Here is a 24,427-nt window from a genome sequence, read left to right as displayed (position 1 = left end):
CATTCAGTTAGAAATTAGCCTCACAAAAGTGAAGCAAAAAAATTTTTTAACAAAAATTCATTCGTCATATATGATATATCTCCGAATGTTTGCAAGTCGGAGAGCGTCTGTATGAAATATAATGTGTTTTATTATGTAGGTGTGTCTTTGTGTGTTATGCCGAGCGCGCGGGCAATCGGCATTCACACCATGTTAATAAATTATTGCACATTACGACATACCACTACCACATAAAATTTGGAAATTCTTTTTCTTGATTCCAGTGAATATCGAGGACGTTCATAAAGAAGGTGATCGAAAGAAAAATTCTTGATTTCATTTTTTAAAATTTGAAATTTTTTTTAATATTTAGAATATCAAATTTTCCATTTAAATATCAAAAATTGTCACAGTATTGCTGAATTCGGTGGCTGATTCCATGGATTATTGCAGATAGCCACTAATGAAAATTTTTGAAAAAATTGTTAGATTCTGGATTCAATTAAAAATGGAAAACAATGACTTACGGTAATTTCATACGCATAAAAATCCATGTAGTAAAAAATGATACCAATATAAGTGCGAAACCAATTGAAATCAAGAATATTCGATTCAGTTTACGCGTGTTCGGTTGATGTGTTTTATCCAGAATGACAAAATCAATTGCACCCAATATAAAAAGCATTGAAGATGCTAGACCTTCCATTATATGTTGGCCATTAACATGATATGGCATGAATGCTACTGGCCGTGAATGTCCATGTTCATCAACATTCGATCCGATAGCCGGGGGTTCTATAATGACATCATATATAATAATAGAATCAAAAATGATGTGAAACAAAAAACATACCAGGTAATTTGTTAGAGTCGAGGCTAAGCTGTCGTTTTTCATCATAGCTCATCGGACGAGCATTATCTTCTTCTTCTGAATCGATTCGATTCAAATTCTGAGGTACAGTAGCAGCTTCAGATGATTCACGATTCGTTTTATTTGTCGTATGATGACGGTGGTGATAAAAAGCGGTATTTAAATCATCAACTTCTACTTTGACACGACTGTTATTATCACCACCACGTTCTTTAAGATCCGTTTCACTAGTTTTGGATTTATGTTTCTTTTTCTTACTACTTCTCTCTGATTGTTTAGCTAATTGTTGTACTTGTTCGGTCAATTTTTTCAATTGTTCTTGTAAGGTTTTCAATGCATTACGTCGTTCATTTTCATCTTCACTATCGAAACATGATGATGAGGAATGATTGCTGTCGGATGTACCACTTTCATCGCTATGATCCTCAAAATCTGGCATTTTTGCATATCTCATTTCAAACACATCCTAATACAAAAGAGAAATGTCACAAAACCATGAAACCATAATTCTCATTATTATTAAAGAAAAATTGCGATTAATTTTGATTACACTATTTTCCTCTTCTGTTGATTAAAAATCCATCATCGATTACAAGACAGATTTTTTGCCCAGCAGAGGCACTATATATTGACCAAACAAATGATAAATTAATTAAATTATTTACCTGTAATTTTCGACCCATATTAACAACTTGATGATCAGGTGAATTATATTTATAACAATAATTTTCTTTGGATAATTTTCTTTTTTTCACTTTTGATGATTGTTTTTGAATACTGAGAAGTTGTGGAAGTAAAATCGTAGGAGGATTTTGGTTAAGAATCGAATCCATTGTAGGCATCGTTGCTAATGATGTTTTGCCATCAGTTAATGCTGTTGATGGAACAATGGATGTTTGATTAACATTATTTTTTTGTGCCACTGTCGGACCACTATTATTCATCTGTCTATAGGGTATATGTTGTTGTGGTTGTACAGGATATAAAGATATGGGCTGCTTTGGAACAGTGGATATTGGCGTTGACAATGGTCGCGAACTTGTATTGATTACTAATATTTAAAAATGTATAACATACAATAAGTAATTTAACAATAAACAAAATACGACATACCTCTAGGACCAGATCCTCCTTTCGTTTTTGATCTTCCTTTACCTTTTTTTCTGGCGCCTTTTACCTGTATAGGTATTTCAATCTCTTCACGAGGCATTTCGGCTAATTTTGAATTGTATAATTTTTCAATACTATGTGCCATCATAACAACATCATCACCTTCCTTATTATACAAATAACAATTGTCAAACATGAGACGAAAATCATTTATACATTCTTGTGCTGAATAATAGTAACAATTTTCTAAGCGTTTTTTTATCGTTCCCAAATCCATTGGTTTTCGAATGATTGTATGATAATCGGGTAGCTGTAATTTTTCCGCATTAACAGGCTCTTGAAATGGCCATGCATATTGATGTTTCCAAATATTTCTATTGATTATGCGTAGCATATATTGTAGCTGATTTGTATTACGATGTGGTTTATCCGGCGGTGGTGCAGTGATTGGTTGTACCATTCCTTTAACCGGCGGTATTAATGGTTCATGCCAATAGATTGGTGTATCATCTTGATTGGTTCCTATCACGGAGGCCTCACCAACATTTGCTGACAATTGTTGTCCAGCTAATATGGATTGATCTTGTTGAGGTTTTTGTTGCTGTTGAATGAGCATCGATGCAGCAGTTTGAATGGATGTCGGTAAAGTTGATTGTTGGGATGTAACGATAGTTGGTGTTGTTGTCGAAGACATATTCGATTCTGAATTGTTCGATGAAAAACTTTGATCTAAAGCATCAGCATAACAAGTGGCATTGCTAGAATTTTGGTAAAATAAACAACCAAAAAGTAACCAACCAATTTTTGGATTGATAAAGGCCATTTTTTAAATGAAAAAAAATAAACAAACCTGGGATCCATATTATACGTTCTTTTGTAACGATTTTCTGCTGCGTGTGTATTTCTAAGTTGTTTTTCATTAGATGCAATTTTCACAAAGACAAACAAACACACAAATCAAATAACGAAATCGAATTTTTCTTTGTTGTTGAATCGAATAAAATTTAAATGTTGAAATAAATGAAAATTTAATTCGAAAAAAAAATTAAGCAAAATGGCGCGCGATAAAAGCCGATAAATTCTGAATTGTTCGATGAAAAACTTTGATCTAAAGCATTTGGATAACAAGTGACATTTAACGCGAAGAAAAAAATGAAGCAAAATGGCGCGAAAAAAAAACCGTGACCGTGTTATGATTGTACACACACATCGACGGACAGACATTGACCATTTGGTCACCATCTAGTGTTGATGGAGGTGAGCTATTTTATTGAGCTATATACAGACAAACCTCAACTCACAAACGAGTTATGTTCCAGAAGAAAGTTCGTAACATAAATTTTTTCGCAAATTTTTTGGCTCATTCTTCTTTCCAACTGTAACATTCAGTTAGAATTTAGCCTCACGAAAGTGAAGCAAAAAAATTTTTTAACTAAAATTCATTCGTCATATATGATATATTTCCGAATGTTTGCAAGTCGGAGAGCGTCTGTATAAAGTATAATGTTTTTTATGTAGGTGTGTCTTTGAGTGTTAAGCCGATGTGTTGCACGCGGGCAATGTTATTAAATTATTGCACATTAAGACATATATGTATACTATACCACTACCACATCAAATTTGGAAATTCTTTTTCTCGATCCCAGTGAATATCGAGGACGTTCATAAAGAAGGTGATCGAAAGAAAAATTCTTGATTTCATTTTTTAAAATTTAAAATTCATTTTTTAATATTTCGTATATCAAATTTTCCATTTAAATATCAAAAATTGCCACAGTCTTGTTGAATTCGGTGGCCGATTCCATGGATTATTGCAGATAGCCACTATTGAAAATTTTTGAAAAAATTGTTAGATTCTGGATTCGATTAAAAATGGAAAACAATGACTTACGGTAATTTCATACGCATAAAAATCCATGTAGTAAAAAATGATACCAATATAAGTGCGAAACCAATTGAAATCAAGAATATTCGATTCAATTTACGCGTGGTCGGTTGATGTGTTTTATCCAGAATGACAAAACCAATGGCACCCAATGTAAAAAGCATTGAAGATGCTAGACCTTCCATTATATATTGTCCATTAACACGATATGGCATGAATGCTACTGGCCGTGAATGTCCATGTTCATCAACATTCGATCCGATAGCCGGGGGTTCTATAATGACATCATATATAATTCCACCACAAACAAGAAAATAGGAAACCAAAACAAAACTATAAACAACCATCGATGATGGTAATCGTAGCCACCATGGTTTTTTCAATTTAAGATTCGGCATAACTAAAATATGAAATGGTAATCCAACAATTGTTTCGGCAATAGTATCCATTATTGATTTGTTATTTTTCGTAAATTAAAATGAAAAAAAATCACAAAAAAATATTCATCATCATTAGTTTTATGCTTTGACAATAAAAATGTATCGCCATCTGACAGCAATAATTTTCATCATATTTTTTATTATTAAATTCAACATTGGTGTAAAATAAGATTGTACCATTGATGAACTTTTCTGAATTTGATTTTCGAATCAACCACCATCTTATTAATACTGATGAAGGATTTTTATTTGTATTTTTGAAACATAACATAAAAAAATATGAAAAAATAAATAAAAAAAAATATTCCATCATGGTTAATACAATAGTAGTCTTTTTTCTTTTTGTGTGAGAAAAGGGAGAGACTAGTTAGAAATAGAAAAAAATTAGTCGCATTAAGATTGTCATATATTTGTTTTGTTTTTCTTATTAAAATATTATAATGGTCGTCGTCATCGTCGTCGTCGTTATCATCGGTCATTATTATTTATAATTTGTCTTTCAAATCATTATATATTCCATCGTGGACCAATCGGAGAAGGTGATGATTGTTTAGTAAATGAAGATGCACGATTAAATGATGATGTTGTTGGTCGACCAATAGTCGAACCATTAAGTCCACTCTTTTTTCTTGGACCTAATTTATAGCCTTCAAGACTTCCGGTTGACATATCACTACCAGCACGACTTGGTGGTTGACTTGATGAATGGTACGATCCAGAACGGCTTGTTGGCCGACTATTCGAAGCTGTTGTCATGCAAAAAAAAAAATTAATCAATTAACAATTGAATTTGACTTGATATTTTTGTTTAAAAAAACTTACGAGTCATACGTGTACGTGAACGTGATCGAAATAGATCTTCTTGATCTTCATTATTGGTATGATCACCACTAGATCCTCCATAACGATAAGTTTGAGACATAGGCATACTCCGTTCGGTTTTTTCTCGGATCTATATGTATACATTAATGAATAAACATTATCATTATTGAAAAAAGAAATGTATGAAAATAAAAATAAAAAAATTCAAGACATAAATAATAAAGATTTGATTTGAAATGAAATGAAAAATTTTTTTTTCTCAGATAGGTTACCAGATTTGTAGTTTTTGGCACAGGAATTTTAGAATTTATATCATAAATAAGTGGCTGATAGATGAAACCATATGGTAGAATAGTGGTTTGTACCGGTAAACATCCACAATATTCAAGAAAGCAGTCTTTTTTTTTGGTATGGCAAAAGTGAATAAAATTTTATTCAAGAAGGAAAAAAAACAAGGTGGTTAGAAAAGCGTGTGTATGGAATATAGATTTAGCAGTTGGATGGTCAAATAAAATTGAAAACAAAAAAATTAATAGAAAAAGAAAGAAATAAAGAAAAATTTTCGACAAAGATAGAAACATTGTTACTACAGATAGAAAACCGTAAATGTGAATTGTTGATAACAACAAACAGAAAAAAATACCTTCGAAATCGGGCCAGTCATCGTAATGGAACCATCCGATTGGAATGGTGATTTTGATTTAAATGGTGTCATTGATTGACCTCTTACACTATCAGCAAGCACAAATTGTTCTCGCAATTCTACATTAGTACGACCTTTGGCTATGTATTTTTGGATTTTTATGGATTAAAGCCCATTCATTCGAATCAACAATCGAAGCAAAATTAATACATGCAATTTTTTTTGAAAAAAATAAACAAACAAAAATCAATATCAAATTGAAAACGAACAAATAAAAAAAACCATTTCGACCATCAAACTTATTTTTTTAAACAAAGATTTAATCTGAATCAGGAAAAAAACATACCTCGACAAGGATCATGTTTGAGAAGAAAATCGCTCAACGAAACCCATCCACCACCAACACGTACCATAACGGTACTACGTAATATTCGAACTAGACGAAGTTTTTGCGAATCGCCAAACTATTGAAAGAGAAAAAAAAATTAATAAAAAATTTAACATCCTTATAAATTAAACCCCCATATATATTTAGTTACCCTATATTTTCCTTCATCAATTCGATATACTTTATAACGTTCAACACAAGTACATTGATCGGCTAATCGTTGAACTTCATCCTGTATTATTTCCGATTCCGTTTTTGATGATTGACCAGCACCATCACCTTTATCCGGCCTTAATGTATCCAAATATTCTTTCTGATCAATATAACGATCACCATTAATGTCGAATATATCAGCCACATTTTCCATTTCCAAACGATTCGTTGTAAAACGTGAATTCAATACTCCATTGATAAATTCAGATTTACTAACACGGCCATCATTATCACGATCGATTCGTTTGAAAAAATCCATTAATTTTGCTTTACGGTGATCATTAAAGAATAAAAAACGTTTTCGCCATTCTTCGAAATCAAAATTTTTCATTTTTTCCATTTCACGATTATAATTTAAGCCATCTTTTAATCGTTTCATACGATCGGAAACTAATCGCCATACAGAATGCCATTTATCCAACATATGATTAGCTTTCGGATTATTGATTTCCGGTTCAAATTGTGCTTTCGGCATTTTCACACCATATAAACGATGTTTTGATGATGTTGATCGATCTTTCGAGGCAGATGACGGCTTCTTCGACGAATATGTTTTGATAATAAATTCAACATCCACTTTTTTGTCATTCAAATCATCGATTAATCGTTGATGATCATCATTTAATTTTTCCAATTCAATTATTTCATCCGGTAATGGTTGTGATTCAAGTTCATTCAGATTTGATTCTGTTGTCGCTAACCATTGATCCAAATTATTTAATAATTCGGATGCATCTTTCATCGATTTTAATTGATCATTAAGACGTTTTTCACGTTGTCTGCCCCATGATTCCACTTCATCCCAACGTGATTGAATGATTGTTATCCAATGTTTAATAACTGGTAATGCGTTTGGATGTGAAAGTCGTAGAATATCGTTGGCCAAATCCAATGTTGAATTCTTTTCACGTTCTTTTTGTTGCATTTCACGAATAAAATTTTCATGTTCACGTATTTGTTGTTGTACGACATCTTCATTATCGGGTAACGGGCCAGCGAAACGTAATTTAAGTTCAGCATCCGAAAGCCATCCAAGCAATGTATGTACAGCTTTATGTAATTGATTTGCCAATTTCAATGCATCATCTAAACGAAGTTGTTTTTGTTGCATCATTTTTTCAATTTCAGCCCATTTCTCTTCCAATGTTTCCATTTGTCTACCGATTTGTCGTGCATCATCTGCATTAGCCGATTTCATCAGATCAGCCGCTGTTTTGCGAACAAATTGCATATTCTTTTCACGTGATTTAAAATCATCGATAAAGTTTCGATGATCATCGATCAATGTATTGACCGTATCTAGATCACCATGTACCGGTTGATCAAATGCCAATATTTGTTTCGCTTTTTCCAACCATTCAATCAATGCCTGTATGGCATCCTTGAATTGTCCAGAAAACAGTAGAGCTTCTTCAAGTTTACGTTGTTTATCCACCGATTTCTGACATACAGCATTCCATTTATTTTTCAATTCATCTAACATTTCCTGTAATATGGGTCCATCATCTTTTGGTGCTTTATCCTTTAGGCTTTTACCAAAACGCATTGTTGAATCATAATTCGATTGTTTACCACCCAATTGTCGTTGAAATTCTTTATGACGATAAAGAGTTTGTTTAATTAAATCAGGATTATTACCCATTGGTTCAATACTATCCAATGTTCGTTCAGCATCATCAAGCCATGTAATAAGATCGGACCATGAATCATGAAATTCTTTTGCCTCTTTGAAACCATGATCAAGATTTCTTGCTCGTTCAGCCGTTTTAGTCAATACTTTTTCCCAACGTAATTGTACACTTGAAAGAAGATTCTTAATGAGGATGACATCTTGTTTTTGGCTAAAGTATTTCAAATGTGTTCCTTTTTTATCCAGATTCAACATTGTTTCACGATGTAGACCAATATCTTTTTGGAATTGTTTATGTTCTTCAATCTGTTTAAGAACATGTTCTAATACACGGCTAACCGGCTGTAATGAAGCAAGATATTTTTCGGCCGATGTTAACCAATCAACAAATTCTTGTAATGCTTCATGAAATTCGGTTGCTTCTTTCAGCGCGATTTCTAATTTAATTTTACGGTCATTAGCACGATTTAAAATATTTTCCCATTTGTTTTGTAGATTTTTTAGATTCTGTTGTAGATGAACGGCTTGTCCTTCTTTAGCTTTTGATACATAATCATGACCATTTTGCAATAAGGTTTCCACTTTATGACGATTCATATCCAATTCATTATAGATTTCCATAAAACGATTCAATTGTTCACGTGCCGTTTCCGGTAGACCACCAACTGGTTTCGATGTACTAATCAATTGATCCATTTCATTCAACCAGGCCATCATATCTTGAATTTCCTGTGCAAGTGATTGTGATTTTCGCAAACATTCTTCTAATTCATTTGTATGACCATTAGCCTTATCAATTAGCGTATTCCAACGGGAATTCAAATGATTCAATTTAGCTTTCGTATTTCGTGCATTTTCGGATCCCATTTCCGAATCAATTAGATGACGGCCAACCTGATTTAATGCATCAACATTGGCCTGATGTGCATTAATATCATTGAGTAACACTTTATGTTTAGCCAATTCAACTTCAATCACTTGTGGATCAGCATATATTTTTTCACCTTCATCCAATATTTTTTCAATTTTATCGATCCAGGCTAGTAATTCATTTAAGGAATGTTGAAATTGTCCCAATTTTAGTAGGGCATTATCCAGATCACTTTTTCGATCACCAATATTTTTCAATAAATTTTTCCATCGTTTATTAATATCACTGATAGCATCACGAATACCTTTAGCCTGGTGACTTGGTACTCGATCCAATAGTTCATGTGCCATACGATTTAATGCTTCAACATCGACCATATGTGGATCGACCCAATTTTTGAAATTTTTCAATTCCTGTATTTGTTTTTTCACCTCATCAATATCGGCTGCGATCGGACCAAGTTTGTCGAATTTATTTTCTGCATCATCCAGAAATTTCAGAAGATTTCGCATCTTTTCATGAAATTCCATTGCTTTTTCCATGGCATCGATAAGATTTTTCTCGCGTTTTGCATACAAACTGGTTACATTATCCCATGCACTATCAAGATCTTCCATTTGTTTTCGTACTTCTGGACGATCTGGTTCACCACACACTTTGATCAGATTTTTACCCACTTGTTTACATTGTTCCAATCGTGGTCGTGTACGATCCATATCATGTTTAATTTCCGATAGAATATGCTGTTGTCGTTGAATTTTATCTGGTTCAATGGCCGGCGGTTCCTGTGATTCAAGTGCATCTTCAAGATCTTTGATTGCACGTATAACATCATTTAATTCATTCCAGAATTGTTTGGCCAATTTAAGTGCATCATCCAGACAATCACCGCGTTCATTGGCCATTCGATTAATATCATTCCAAAGGTCATTCAATCGATCCAATTTATTTTTAATATCGCGAATGGCAGGCTCATCCGAACGGCCAGCTTTACTTATTATTTCTTTCGCATTATTCTTCACAGCATTGAATGCATCTTCACGTTTTTTCAGATCATCCAATATGGCATTATTATCGCCGATTTGTTCTTTAATTTTTGGAACATGTGCCGAAATTGGTTCGGCATTTTTCAATTGATCGGCAGTATTATTTAATGCATTCAACATGCCATCCAATTTATCCGTAAATAATGATGTTGCTTGTAAAGCATTCTCCAGATCATTTTGTCGTTGACGTAAAGCATTTTTAAGCCGATTATATCGCTCATTATCATCATCCATAATCTGTTTAATTTGATGTATATCGGATTTTTTCTGCAACAAACCAATCAGTTCATCACCAGTTTTATTCAATCGTTCGAATAATGGTTTATTCGATTTCAGACTTTGTATCAAACGTTTTGTCGTTTCCTGTTGTTTACGAATCTGTTCCACATAAATCGATGGTTGTGACAGAATTTGAACTTCATTTTCGATTTCATCCAAAAATTGTACAATTTCATTATGGGTATCAAAGAAATGTTCAACTAATGGCAAGGCATGTTCGATCGAATTAAGACGATCCTGACATAATTGTGCAACATTATTAGCCAATTCTTTAAGTTCATCAGTTTTATTATTAATGTTGATCAATTCATCGTTGGCCGTCGTCGAATCACGCATTAATTTTTTCACTTTATTCACAATTTCACGTACACGTAATTTTTGTTGATTAATATCATCGTTTAGGGATTTTACTTCACGCAATAAAATCAAAAGCTGATCATAATTCGATGTGATTGGTTCGGCTTCCAATAATTGTCGTTCAGCATCTCTAAACCAATCGAATAATTCATCGATATCGATGTTTAGCGATTCATTTTGTTCACGCATTAAGCGTAATTTTTCACTTTTTCGTTGAAGTTGTTCAATAATGGCATCAAATCGTTTATTACATTTGGAAACATAGCCATTGATTGTCGATGCACCTTGTCCTGGGCTTGTGCGGGCAAATTCATTTCCCAAATTGTTAATCGTATCCAATAATCTTCGTTTCGATGTAACATCCGATTCTAGACTATCGATAATTTCATTTTGTTGTGAAATAGGATATGAATCAATTTGATTCAGTTTATTTTCAGCCATTTTCATCCATTCATTCAATTCATCGAAGGCAGCATAGAATTTTTGAGCCAAATTCAATGAAGCTCGAATTTGTTCCAATTTATCACTGGCCATTTGTGTAAGGTCATTGAATTTATTCTGAATGGATTCAACTTTTTGCCGTATAAACATTGAATCATTCGTTGAATATTGTTTGGCCAATTGTTGACCATGAGTGACAAATTCAGCGATTTCACGTTGATACGAATCGACATTACGATGAATATTCTCTACGTCATCCAATTGATCTCTAAGTTTATCCAGATGAACGTTAAGAATTTTATGTTTTTGTAGTTTTGATTCCATTTCATTTATCCACTTTGAATGTTTATCAAAATTAGCCAAGAATGTTACGATTTGTTTGGATGCATCATGTAATGTTTTCTGTAATTCATCACTATCTTCAACCAATTTAGCATATTTTTCAATCACTTCGGATAGTTTATCAGCAATTAATTTTCCTTCATCATCCGATCGAATTAGATGAATCAACCGTTGGGCAATGTTTGATAGATTTTTGAAATCTTTTTGTTTACCTACTACTTCCTGGTGGAAACTTTGATGTTCACTGATTCGTCGATTTAATTTATTCGGTTCGATTGAGAAAGCCTGCAGTGTGGTAAGTTTTCTTACGCTTGATTCAAGCCATTCCTGAAGTGGAACAATTTTTTCGGAAAATTCTTTCGCCAATGGAAGTATATCATCAAGCATTTTCATTCGTTCATTACAACTATCAAATAATCGATTGAAACGTCGATTAACGTCGGCCAATTGTTTTTCAATCTGATTTCGTTCAGCTCGATCCAAATTATTCATCAAAGCACGACCCAATTCTTGTAGATTATCAATACTTTCTTGACGATCGGTCAATGTCTTTTTCAAATATTTTTGTTCTTGAATCTGTGCTTTGAGTGCAACATAATCCGATGATGGTGGTTTCTGTTTAGCTACCATTTCTTCAGTTTCGCTGAGCCATTTTTCAACATTTCGCAATGCATCTTCAAATCGGCCAGCCTGAAGGAAAGCAGCTTCCAGACTTTTTTCTCGTTCTTGTACCTTTGCTTTGAGATTGTTCCAGGTTTCATTTTGTTTTTCCAGATCTTTTTCCACCTGGCCAACATCGACACCATGAGATGCTGATTGTATCAATTCATTTCCACATCGATTTACCTCGTCAACTTGTTGTTTTAATGGTTCGACACGATTCTGTACAAACGATTGTAGTTCTCTTTGCTGTGATCGTATGGTTTCAACATCACGACTAATCGGTTTGAAATTGTCAATTTCTTTCAATAAATCTTTAATGCTTCTCATGTTTTGATTAATAAGATCGTTAAATTGTTTCAATTGATCGAGAACATCATCCAGATTTTTCAAACGATTCTCACCACGTTCTTTGATTCGTTCATATTTTCGATGTAAATTGTCCAATTGATTACGAGTACCGATTGGATCGCTAGCAAATCCTTTGGCAATCAAATCATCACATGTTCGGTCAGCTTCTTTAAGATTATCATATACTTTAGATAATTTGCCATTGAATTCTTTCATTTCTTCAATTTGCATCTGAACCACTTGAATTTTGCGACCAATTGGAGCCATTTTATCCAGTTTTTCTTCCAAGGCATTCAAATCTTTTTGAATGGCAGAAAGATCATTGTTGAATTTTTGCATAGCACCTGATGCTTTCTGCAGGCTACGATGACGATCAGCTAAATTGTTGTTCAACGTATTATAACGATCATCAAAATTTTTTAAACCATCACGGATAGGAGCCGAATCAGCATCCGGTCCAGCTTCATCGATAATTTTGAAACCAACTTTTTTCAACTTATCCAAATCATCGGCCAATTTTTTTGAATCATCCATTAGTGATTCAAGTTTTTCCAATTGTTTTGGATCTTTATGACTTAATTGATTAAGCTTATCATCCAGACGATTGAGGCCATGATTCAAATCCCCTGCTTTATCATCATAAATGTTCAATTTTTGTAACAATTGTTCCACTTCTTTAAGTTTATTTTCAACTTCTCGTTGAAGATTATTCCATCGTTTTTTCAATTCATTTAATTGTTCACGAATTACTTCAGTATCAATATCAGCCGTTGAGATGAGACTTTCACCTAACGAACAAATTGTTTCAAAATCTGAACTATGTCGGGAAATGTCACTTTTCAAGGCCTGTATTTTTATCAAACAGAAGAGAAAAAAAATCAAAATTTTCATCAAAATTTTAAATCTGAATTACCTGAATTTCACGCAACATTTTTTCCATGTGTTGTTTGGTCAGCACAAGTCCTTCAAATTGTTTTAGGCGATTTTCGGCCTGTGTCAACCATGGCATGAAAGCATTGAAAGCATTTCGATATTTTGTACTAATGTCTAAACATTTCTGTAATTTTGTATGTTGTACGGTAGCTTCATCTTTCAATTGATTATATTGACGTTTTAATTGATCCATTTTTGTTCGTATTTGATTCTGATCACTTGGTCGGCTAATACCTCGCTGTAATTCGTCACCTTTTTGAATCAAAATATGAATTTCATGTTCCTTATCCAAAACTTCACGATAAAGTGGTTCAAATTGATCCACTTGTTTGAGAAGTTTTTCATGTATGGCCGAAACTTTAAATTCTTTCAATAATCTATTCTGCATGTTACGAAGCCAATCTTGAATGGCATTACAATTGAAAAAGAAATCTTTATCTTCTTTCAATGCCAATTGTAATTCAGCTTTTTTATCGCTTATTTTTTGGCTTAAATCATCGTAAAATTTTCGTAGGCCATCAACACGACCTCGAACTTCATTCTTTGAACCATTATCGGTGAGCAATTCACAAAGTTTTTGACATGAACGGTCACAATCGGCAATGTTTGGACGTTGTGCTTCTAGCGATTCTTCTAAATGAGACAATTTCAACAATTGTTCATCACCATCGGCACCAGAATCAACAATATTGTCAAAATCATCAGAAATTTTATGCAAAGCAGCCAATAATCGATCATACTTGTTCTGGAATTCATTGGCCGCATCTTTGACAGCAAGTAAATTCTTTTCACGTTCAGCTAAAATATTGGTCAATTTGTTCCATTTATCATGGATTGATTGTTGTTTTTCCTGTATCGATCTAAATTGTGAATCGGTTCGATCCAAACGTTCCATAAGAGAATCGGCAAATTTATCAATCTTATTCAACATTGGACTGTGCGCAACAAATTCTTCGGTCAATTGTTGTGTTTGTTGTAATTGTGCAATAAGTTTTTGTGGTTCTGAACAAATTGGTTCCAATTTTTTAATGATTTTTTCTTTTTGATTAAGCCAGTGTAAAAATTCATCAGCCAATTCATGCTAGAAACAGAGGGAAAAAAGAGAATTATTACAAAATTGCGAAATTTCACGCAAATTCTTCACAAAATAAGATTAGTGACTAGTTCTCACCTGAATAAGAGGATAATGTTCCTTAGATTCTAGTGGAACATTTATATTAGCATTTTCACTAATTGTTAATGGAAATGATGTGGAAAAATCGACAGGAACAGAATCAAAATGAAAAGATGTTGAAAATGGTTTGTTAATATCAATGTTATCAGTGTTAATTTTTGAAAAATTATTATCATCATCGAGTTCGTTAGTTGGCAGCTGAAAATGTTCATAATAGTTTGGTTCTATCGTTTGTTGTTGTTGTTGTTGTTCATCTGGTTGAGTGGATAAAAATTCTATTTCAGAAATTGTTTTCATTGATTTATTAATAATGATAGGTGGTTCGGAATAATATGAAGGTTCTGCCATCACCATAGAAGTGGTATTTATCACATCATATGGAATGTTTTCAGATAGATTTGTAGATAAAATGATTGGATTTTCATCCTCAAAATATACATCGGTCTCTTTCGATTGAATAGGTGTGCTGGAGATATCATCGATGAATGCTCGACTTATTTGATGATGGATATCGGATGAGCAAGATAATCGAGCAATAGGCTCATAACGGTCAATCATTATCATATCATCGATTGGTTTATCACCATCCACATTAATTGAAAATGATTCAGATTCATTGTTATGTTGTAATGGTTGAGATTTTTTCAATATAAATGTTTTGTTTTGAACATCTGTTTCGTATATACGATTTACGGTTATTTCAGTAATATTATCATCCGTTTCTTTTGATTGTATATCTTGTGTTAAATTCAATGTAGAAATATTTAGACTTTTACATTCATGTAAGTCACTTAATGGTACATTTGAAACGGTTGCTGTTGTTATTTTATGATGATATTTTTGTAATGTTGCTTCTATTGTCGTTGGTGATGGATGACATTGATTAGTGAATGAAATAGTAGTAGTACTACATTGGCTATCGATTGTATCATCTTCATCAATCATCACATTATTAGAATTACGGTTACTATTATTATTATCATCATCATTATTATTATTGTTATTATTATTATTATTTGAAAAAATAAAAGTAGAATTATGACTTTTGATTATTGAATTAATACCAGGAAATTGTTCATAAGTCTTGATAGTGACAGTTGTTGGCTAATTGATTAATGAATTAAAGATTTTTAATCAATTAATTGAATATAAATTTTAAACATTTAGAATAGAAAAATAAAGTTTGAAATTGAAAAAAAATATATTAACAAATAAATAAATAGATATATTACTTACAAATTCTCGTAGCTTTGAATCATCATCTTGTAGTTGATTCAAAAGGCCAAGTATACGATTCAAAAGCGAGGCATAATCATCATTGAGTTGTTTCAATTCCTGTTCAACACAATCGATTCCGCCAATAATTTTTGATCGTTTAGCTGCAGCATCAACGCTTGGATGATACTCTTCAATTTTTTCACGATAATTTTTCAATTTCAAATCATAGATTTTTGCCTCTTTCATAAATCGAGCACCTAAATGATTGGTTTCTTCAATCGATATCTTGTGCGATGATGCTTCTTCATAAAGTTGCTAAGTTATTATTAATATTTTAAGGTGAAAAAAATTTAATTATTGGATAAAAACAGTCAAAAAAAAAAATTCAAATTACCTTGGCATTTTTCAACTCTTTACGACGTACAAAATCATCGACATTCTGATTCATTCGTTTCATCCATTCAATCTCTTTACACATTTTGGTACGATAAGCATTCAATAATTCTGTACAGGTTTCCAATGATTTGATTCTGAAAAAAAATCAAGAAAATGAATCAAAATGAACAGTCATGTATTTCATATAAAATACCTTTCCATTGCTTGTGTAGCAATATCTTTCCATCTTCGATTCAATATTTTAACATCACGTTCAAGTTGATCAATATCGGGATGTGATGCTGTACGATGTGGTCGATTCCGTTCGACAATATTACGAATCTTTGAAACATTTGATAATAATTTTTCAAAACTACTTTCGTGTTTTATAACTTTGGAATGAATTCGTCGAAGATCATCAAATACCGCTCGTGCCTTGTCAATTTCAGAAGACATATCTGGTGAACTTGATAGTGCAATTTCCAATTCACAAATCATATTAGTTGCATCATTAATATCCAACAGAATGATTCGTATAGCATCCATCTGTTGTACATAACTATCCGAATACTTCCAAATATTTTGCCATAATTCCATTAATGTTTCAAATTTTGATTGTGAACCAGCATTTCGTGTGGGTAATTTCGAATATTCACGTTTCACTTTTTCCACATCCGGTTCAAATTGCCTGGTTTCAATTTCAAATTCTTTATGTTCAACAGCCAAGCGATCAATATCCTGAACACGTCTTGGTATTGGTTCCTGTAGCTTTTTAACAATTTTTCGTTCCTGTTCACGTAATTTTTCCAATAATGCCGAAACATAATCGGCAAATACCTGATGAATTTTCTGTATGGATTTATCTTGTAGTGCACCAAATATTCGTTCATTAAATTCCAAATTCAATGCTTGATATCGTTCATGTAATAATTTAACTTGTTCATAAAGATCTCTAGCTTCCGGATAATGTTGATCAATCAAATAGTTTGCATCATTGATCATCATATTCAAACGTTTTTCTTCGAATTTAAGCTCTTTTTGTATTTGTTCGATCGCCTGTTCAGTTGGTTCGGTGGTGGTGGAATGTTGAATACGTTTCTGTAGATCGACAATTGCATATTCAATATCGGTGAGTTTTTTGTCACATTCACGAATGTTTTTTCGTAATTTATTAGCCAAGTGTTCCAGATCTTCTAATCTTGACATATAATCTTTGATGTCACGATCACGTTCTTGATAGGCTAACAGCATTTCTTTCCATCGTTGTTCAATACTGTCCGGTTTAATTTCCTCATCAATTCGTACGGGTAATGCTAAAGCCATTTCAAGAATTTGTTTATATGATTCACAAAGATGTTGTTTATCCTTGAATCGTGGTGGAATTTCTTCCGAACGGAAACGATACGTTTCTTCCTGTATTCGTTTCATCTCTTCCAATGATGGACTGAAATTACGATCACTAAGACGATGACAACTTTCATCGATCCATTTGACCAGACGTTTAGCAGCCGTTTTATATTCTTCAATACGTTTAATACGTTCTTTATCCAATAATGGATTATTTTCTGGTGGTTCAGGAAATAATTCATACAAAGATGAAATATATGTTATCAATGATTTTTCATCAGGATTCGGACAGTAAACATCTTCTGGATCCAATAATTTTGTTACACCCAGATCGTTTTCGGCAATGGTGAAGGCATTTTCTAGATTTTCGATTGCCGTTCTCGAACGACATGAACGATAATCAAGTAGATCCGGACTTGATATTTAGAAACAAAAATATTTATAATCAGTATTCATTAATATATGGTATTGGTTTCATTTTTACCGGTTTCGATGTAGAATGGCATTGAAAGCTAATCCATCTTTCCAGCTATGAGTAAAATCGGTTACATTAACACCTGGATAACCTTGTGTTGTTTTTCTAGCCCATTTTAGCAATGCTTCTTTGAATGATATCGTATCATCATAAAGTATTATATCCGATAGCTAATTGTATGAAAAAACAATTGTATGAAAATCATGGGCATAATGTTTTCGAAAATTATAAACACATACTTGGAAATGAAGAATGATTGTCCAAATTAGGCCCAATGTTAATTTAGGATTACCATCGACAATATCATCGGCACGAATATTTACAAGTTTTATCTAATGAAGAATGATGATTGATTAGTCAATTGTTTTTTTTTTGAATTTTTTTCACATTTAATTTACATTTCGATTTTTAAGAAATTGCAGACATGTTCGAACATTCTGTAGATGATGTACACGTAGTTTTCCTTTTTCTCTAGGTAATGTTTCACCCGATAATACTTCCAACAATGAAATGAGATTATTCCCATCACGAATATCTTCAAATAAATCGACGACACCTTTCGTTACCTTTTAATTTTTCAATAATAAAAAAAAATTAATCAATTAAAACTAAATATTCAAGAAGAAAAGCAATAAACAAAAGAATAAGCACAATTATTACATTGATATTTTTATTATTATTATCACAGGAATCGATGCTTATACACGAAGGCAATAATGGTAGACATGGAATAGACTTTAGTTTGGTTTTTTTAATGAAAGAAAAACGTATCTTAGTTAGCTGAATTAGATTATTATCATTATTGAAATAATACCTGACGAACTGTTCCAAGCTTTTTTTGTTTGTTATGATTAATATTGATTAATTAATAATGAACACATAGGAATAACAAGAATAAAACAACAGATTGAATATATAAAGGAAATCAATGCAAACGATAATAATAATGATGATGAATAATAACAAACTTACTTTAATTAAATGTTTATTCACCCATTTTGTAAATGTTTTCTTTTGGATTGCATCTCTTTCATCTAAACGGAAAAAAATTTTAAAAAATCAAAACAAAAATTTAATTAATTCTTGTTTAAAAATATGAAAAATGAACATCAAGAATGAATATTATCACTATTTTGTTATGTGGTACACGCCTTTATGTTTATAAACGCTGGTTTCATATTCTTGGACCGCTTCTTCTTCGATATTATTCATATTATGATCATAATGGTGATAATGTTCATAATATTCCATTTTTTTCTTTAATTTTTAGAATGATGATGTTACAATAATTTGGCACATACACACACACACAAAACACAATGTAAAAATATAATTTTTTAAAATGATAATTTGATTAAATTAAAAAAAAAATCCAGGTAGAAAAGTTGTATTACCACAACAATATATTGATAATAAAAATCACGGTGTAAATCAAAATCAAATCATCATCAGTGGTTTCGTTTTTTTGTTGTTTTTTTTTTTTTGGTTAGTAGTAGATATAATGAATAGATAAATACTGTGATTAGGATTCAGAATAAAAACGATGAAGATAATTTTTTTTTTGATTAATAGAAATCAGATTAAGAATAATGATAATTAATAACGACACAATAACGATAACGACGACAACGATGAGACAAAATTTTCGATGACGACAATAGACATGAAACTAACGACGATGACAACGATCATTACACGTTTGAATGAATTGTTTGCATTTGAAAATATTTCATTTCAAATCAAATGATGATCATCATTTGGATTGACAATGATAATGATGATGATGCTGAACCAATATCATTCATTCTATGATGGTCATAATATGTGTATGCGTGTGTGTAAGTGGTGTGAATTTCATTCATTCAAAAAAAAAAAACTAAAAAAAAACTTTTTATGAATTGGAATTCGTTGAAACCATAAAAACCATCATCATCACCACAACCACAAGTTTTCATGATTGGATTAACAAGAAAAAAAAAAGAAAAAGGCCATCGATGACTGATCGACGATACATCGAAAAGCCGCATCACAATACTAAACAACAAAAATTACTACTACAAACAACAATGAAAATAACATCCAAAAAAAAAAAAAATTAAACATGAATGTTAAAGATTTTGTTCATATTTGGTCAATTGATGATGATGTTGATGATGATGATTGGAATTGCATGCGAACAGTTTGTTATAGTGATAACTATACTACTACTGCTTTTAAAAAAGAAAAAAAAGAGAAAGTCTCTAAGGAAACATCTAAAAAATATTATTATTGTGTTACTGTGGGAATATCCACTACATTTAACAAACACTAGTTGCATACATTAAAAAAAAATCAAATGAATTATGTGTGTGACACATTTGAAATCAAAGCCGCTAAAACCAATTGTATGTATGATCAATAAGTTGCCACAGCCACATCATTTGATTATTGATCCAATCCATTATCTGTATAATATTAATAACAATAACGACAATAACAAAAACAACAACAACAACAACAGCAACAACAACAACATGTTAACATTTGAATGTAGAGAGAGAGAGAGAGAGAGAGGAAAACATGTCATGTTTTTTTTGATCGTGGTTGCTGCATTTAATATTTTATCAATTAAAAATGGTTCTCATAGCAAATAATAAAATGATAATTTTGTAAACCATATATACTAAATCGATCGGATGCAATGCAATTTCTTTCTCTCTTTCTTTCTCTTGGTTTCAATGTGTATTTGTGTGTGTGTATGTCAAAACCAAATGTTGAATCCACATCATCAATGAATAATGAAAAATTCATTTTAGCCAATGAGAATATTTTTATTATTATAATGAAATTTTTTTTTTTAATGAGCGGAAAAAATTTTTCTGGAGGAATAAAAATATCGTGTAGGCAAAGAAAAGATGTTGAATGGCATGGTATGATTATCATCATCATTATTATTATATTGTGTATGTATACGAGCAATGTGCATTTTTTTTCATTCGATTCAATTCAATTCAGGCGCGACAGGTATCTGTTCCATATGTTTTAGTTTTGTTTTTTTTTCGTTTAAAATGTTTCAGAAAGGAATCCATTGGCCGCATCAAATCACTATCATTATAGACATTATGTGTGATCTTGAAACATGAAAATTTACGCCACATTTGTACCAAAAAAAAAAAAAAAAAATATGAAGATAGGTAAAGCAACAACAGAAACTATTCAGCCAACGCGAAATTAAACGAAACGAAAAAAAAACACGTAGAATTCATCCACAATACAATCTGAAAAGCGAGAAAAAAAAATGAAGAAACGTTTCATATTTCATTGAAAAACAATAAAGATAATAATAAAAAAAGGTTGATCAATTTCCAATTATGGTCACATCAAACAAAATGTTGGATGTTGCTGTTGTTGTCGAATGATGATGATGATGATGGTGATGGAAATCACATCGAAACACAAACACACACACACACACACACCATAAACAGTCAAACAACAAACTAACATGGAACACAAATACACACACACACAACACATAGACAGGAATCACCATTTAAGGCATTTTTTTGCTGTAAAAAATTTTTTTTTTGTTCAAATCCTTTCGATCAATCCGGTATTGATGGTTGCGTTTCGATTTTAACAAAAAAAAAAAAAAAAAAAAAAAACAGAGAATGACGTAGCAAATTTCAAATATTGAAAGACAAAAGAATATTTTAGAATTTAGTTTGAAAAAATTCTTTGCTAAAAACCACATGAGAAATATGAATGTATAACTAAAATTTTTTTTTTGATCACAAACAAGGATAAAAAAAATTTCAAATTCGTTCGAAATTGAAAAAACAAAACAAAATAAACACCTTGCCTGAAAATTAAAACGAAGAGAGAAAAAAAACGGAAAATTGAATTGAATTGAATTCAATTCAATTCAATTCAAGGTAAAGTATAAAAAAGAAAACACTGCTGTATTGTGTGTGTATTGACCAAAAAAAGTGATTTTTTTTTCTCAATTCTTTCATTGAAAATGTCTGCCTACGTCAAAAATTATTTGTCGAACAATTTTTTTGTTTGGTTGGTCTTAATAAATGAAATGATCATTGCCGCTATTAATTCGTAATTATTCTTCATCAAGTAAAAAATGTAAACTTTTTCGAATGAAAATTTTTGTTCATTTAAAAAACAGAAAATATAAAAAAAAAATTAGCCACATTAGTCGCGCCATCTTTTGCTAACCATTATGAATTGTTATAACGGGATATTTATTGAATATTTTCATTTATAAAAACAAATCATCATTTACCGTGATTAACATTGTTTTTATTCACTGTTTTTAAATTAACACCGAAAAAATTCTGAAATGATGATCGATTTGTTGATGTGACAACGATGTTTTTGTTGCTGTTGGTTTTAAATTTTTGGATTGTTTTCCAATCCACATTATCAACATTGTTTTGAATAAAACGATTATCATTATTATTCAATGATAATTTCGATGAATCATCACCATCATCGTCAACATCGGTATTAGTTGATAATTCAACACGTTTTAAAAAATTCCACATTATAAAACGATGATAGGATAATATGTATGTTGTTGCTGAAATATAATTCTCATGTAATGGTCGTTTACCAAATCTGGCAACATTGCCCATAATAATAATAATAACAAAAAAATATTATTATCATCATCATCAGAACAAAGACAACGACAATCAGATGAATCAAACAGAACAAAACGATAAATTTGCCACCATATAAAATGATGATGAGAGATCAAAAAAAAAAAATGAACAATCAATTTAAACAAAATCATTTATTTTTGAGTAATAAACAACAATCAAAAATCATCTTATCACACGTTAGCTTCTTATACCTAATTTTTTCTATATTTCTTTTGTACTTATTGTATATTGTTACACACACACACACATAGAGATACAAATTATATCATTAATCAATGAGATCATAGATAGATGAATGAAACTATGATATTTATGATGTAAAATAATAATGTAGCCGATGATCACATCATAATAGAAAAAAGGATCTCCGTGTTCCCATGTGTGTCTGCTGTGTGTGTGTGTGTGTGTGTGTGTGTGTGTGTGTGTGTGTTAAATTGGTTGATATTTTATTATTATTATTATCATTATTTGATTAATTTGACACGTCTCTCGGCAATCGTCATGATCGATGAGGATAAAAAAAAAAATCTCAGGTGTCGATTCATATTAAATTCAATTTACATTCAATATAGATAGAAAGACAACCAACCTATCAACAACAAATAGAGAAACAATCTCTATGCTGACTGTAGTAATGTCCAGGGTAAACAAATATTGGCACTTTTTTTCTATTGATTTCATATAAATTAATCAATATTTGTATGGTAGACATTTTATTTTTCGCTTGCCATTTTTCATTGCAATCGCATCCGTTGGTAATGACACATACAATCATCAACATCATAGAGTTAGTGGTGTATTAATAATAATAATAAAAAATAGTTAATAAAATAACCCAATAAGTACCTCTGTCTCTTTGACGGCAATTTTTTTGTTGTTACAAAACAAGATTTGACCATCATAAACAGAGGTCATTATCAAGTAATAATAAAAAAATAAAAATAATCTATAAAACTTGTGGTTATATAAAGAAAATGTATGTAATGACTATGATGATGATGATAATAATGAAATTTATGGCTTATAAAAAAATTTTGTAATGCTGATTGTATAATTATCAACAAAAAAAAAGAGAAAAAAAGTGGACAAAACTTACCAGCAATGAATAGAACAAAACGATCAGGTGGATCTAATTGTAATATTGAAATCGGTTGAAAACGTAACCATTCAGATAGTTCGGATGAATTTAGATTCTGATCCATTGAACGATGATTACCTAGACTACAATAAAATATTGAAAATGATTTTGAACGTAATGTTTTTGTTGAAACATTATCATCATTATCATGTTGAGATGCTGCGGTCCCGGATATAAGATTCTGTTCCGATTGTAATAAACGTATTGATGGTGATAATTGTCGTTGATGATTAAATGGTGATGATGAATTGATTGATGATTGTTGATTATAATAATAATATGGATAATGAAAATGTTGATGTTGATACTGATAACGAGGAAGATGATTATGATGAGCAGTAGCACCGGAAATATAATGATGATGATGATTTGAATTATGATTATTGAGATCAGATAGACTAGAATGTGGTCGAAGATTTAAAAAATCACGTGACTGTCTGAATGGATACACTTTTGTAGCGTTTTATTTTGTTTTTTTTTCAACGAAATAATAATAATAAACAAAATAACAAAGATCAAAGATTTTTTTTTTCTTATTTGATAATCAATTTGAAAATATTTCACATTGTTTAATTGATTGACCAGAATCTTTTTTCTTCTTCATTGTTTTTTTTTCTTTTTTTGTTTTGTTTTTTTTCACATTGAATAAATCAATTTATAAATTTCGTTGTTTCAATATTGATTAGATCAATATTTTGAAGTGAATTTGATAATCTAAATAAATTGAAAAGATAAAGAATTATTAATAAAAAAAAATAACAACAACATTTAGACATTTGAA

General features: G+C 31.2%; 3 protein-coding genes across 6 annotated transcripts; all 3 read right to left on the bottom strand.

Annotated features, from left to right (window-relative positions):
* Nucleotides 1-313: 313 nt before the first annotated feature.
* Nucleotides 314-3,361, bottom strand: LOC124499244 (bromodomain testis-specific protein). Of its 2 annotated transcripts, none has more exons than XM_047063134.2 (6): nt 2,811-3,361; nt 1,964-2,718; nt 1,516-1,901; nt 833-1,316; nt 507-774; nt 314-439 (listed from the first exon to the last, which is right to left on the bottom strand). In XM_047063134.2, exons 1-6 carry the CDS (start codon nt 2,819-2,821, stop codon nt 424-426), a joined length of 1,920 nt encoding a protein of 639 aa, XP_046919090.2. In that variant the 5' UTR covers nt 2,822-3,361; the 3' UTR covers nt 314-423. The 2 variants fall into 2 exon arrangements, with proteins under 2 accessions (XP_046919090.2, XP_075584617.1); XM_075728502.1 differs by having other exon boundaries at nt 1,516-1,910; nt 1,997-2,718; nt 2,811-3,328.
* Nucleotides 3,362-3,656: 295 nt separating this feature from the next.
* Nucleotides 3,657-4,385, bottom strand: LOC124499250 (putative oligosaccharyltransferase complex subunit CG9662). Its single transcript, XM_047063140.2, has 2 exons — nt 3,852-4,385; nt 3,657-3,784 (listed from the first exon to the last, which is right to left on the bottom strand). The coding sequence occupies exons 1-2, from the start codon at nt 4,292-4,294 to the stop codon at nt 3,769-3,771; spliced, it is 459 nt and encodes a 152-aa protein (XP_046919096.1). The 5' UTR covers nt 4,295-4,385; the 3' UTR covers nt 3,657-3,768.
* A 125-nt stretch (nt 4,386-4,510) lies between these two features.
* Nucleotides 4,511-22,508, bottom strand: LOC124499237 (dystonin). 3 transcript variants are annotated; one of them, XM_075728497.1, is made up of 17 exons: nt 22,127-22,503; nt 18,823-18,884; nt 18,665-18,682; nt 18,511-18,585; nt 18,249-18,416; nt 18,090-18,182; nt 17,860-18,020; nt 16,243-17,790; nt 16,048-16,183; nt 15,672-15,968; nt 14,433-15,539; nt 13,242-14,342; nt 6,290-13,174; nt 6,097-6,214; nt 5,380-5,504; nt 5,108-5,237; nt 4,511-5,031 (listed from the first exon to the last, which is right to left on the bottom strand). In XM_075728497.1, exons 1-17 carry the CDS (start codon nt 22,476-22,478, stop codon nt 4,793-4,795), a joined length of 12,615 nt encoding a protein of 4,204 aa, XP_075584612.1. In that variant the 5' UTR covers nt 22,479-22,503; the 3' UTR covers nt 4,511-4,792. The 3 variants fall into 3 exon arrangements, 2 of the variants coding, with proteins under 2 accessions (XP_075584612.1, XP_075584611.1); XM_075728496.1 differs by lacking the exon at nt 5,380-5,504 and adding an exon at nt 5,751-5,890 and having other exon boundaries at nt 22,127-22,501; XR_012832061.1 differs by lacking the exon at nt 5,380-5,504 and having other exon boundaries at nt 22,127-22,508.
* Between the last annotated feature and the right edge of the window lie 1,919 nt (nt 22,509-24,427).

The sequence above is a fragment of the Dermatophagoides farinae genome, chromosome 2 (assembly GCF_024713945.1).
Source record: "Dermatophagoides farinae isolate YC_2012a chromosome 2, ASM2471394v1, whole genome shotgun sequence".
NCBI lineage: Eukaryota > Metazoa > Arthropoda > Arachnida > Sarcoptiformes > Pyroglyphidae > Dermatophagoides > Dermatophagoides farinae.
The sequence above is the reverse complement of the archived record's forward strand: the minus strand, read 5'-3'. Positions and strand labels throughout refer to the sequence as shown.

Excerpts from the sequence above, each read along its gene's own strand:
- LOC124499244 (XM_047063134.2), bottom strand. Across the intron at positions 1,902-1,963 it reads AGGAGGATCTGGTCCTAGAG|TAATCAATACAAGTTCGCGA; the intron begins GTATGTCGTATT and ends TTTAAATATTAG. Across the intron at positions 1,317-1,515 it reads ATATGGGTCGAAAATTACAG|GATGTGTTTGAAATGAGATA; the intron begins GTAAATAATTTA and ends CTTTTGTATTAG.
- LOC124499250 (XM_047063140.2), bottom strand. The coding sequence starts at position 4,294 with ATGGATACTATTGCCGAAACAATTGTTGGATTACCATTTCATATTTTA.
- LOC124499237 (XM_075728496.1), bottom strand. The coding sequence starts at position 22,478 with ATGGGCAATGTTGCCAGATTTGGTAAACGACCATTACATGAGAATTAT. Across the intron at positions 18,021-18,089 it reads CAATCATTCTTCATTTCCAA|CTATCGGATATAATACTTTA; the intron begins GTATGTGTTTAT and ends TCATACAATTAG. Across the intron at positions 14,343-14,432 it reads AACATTATCCTCTTATTCAG|CATGAATTGGCTGATGAATT; the intron begins GTGAGAACTAGT and ends CTCTGTTTCTAG.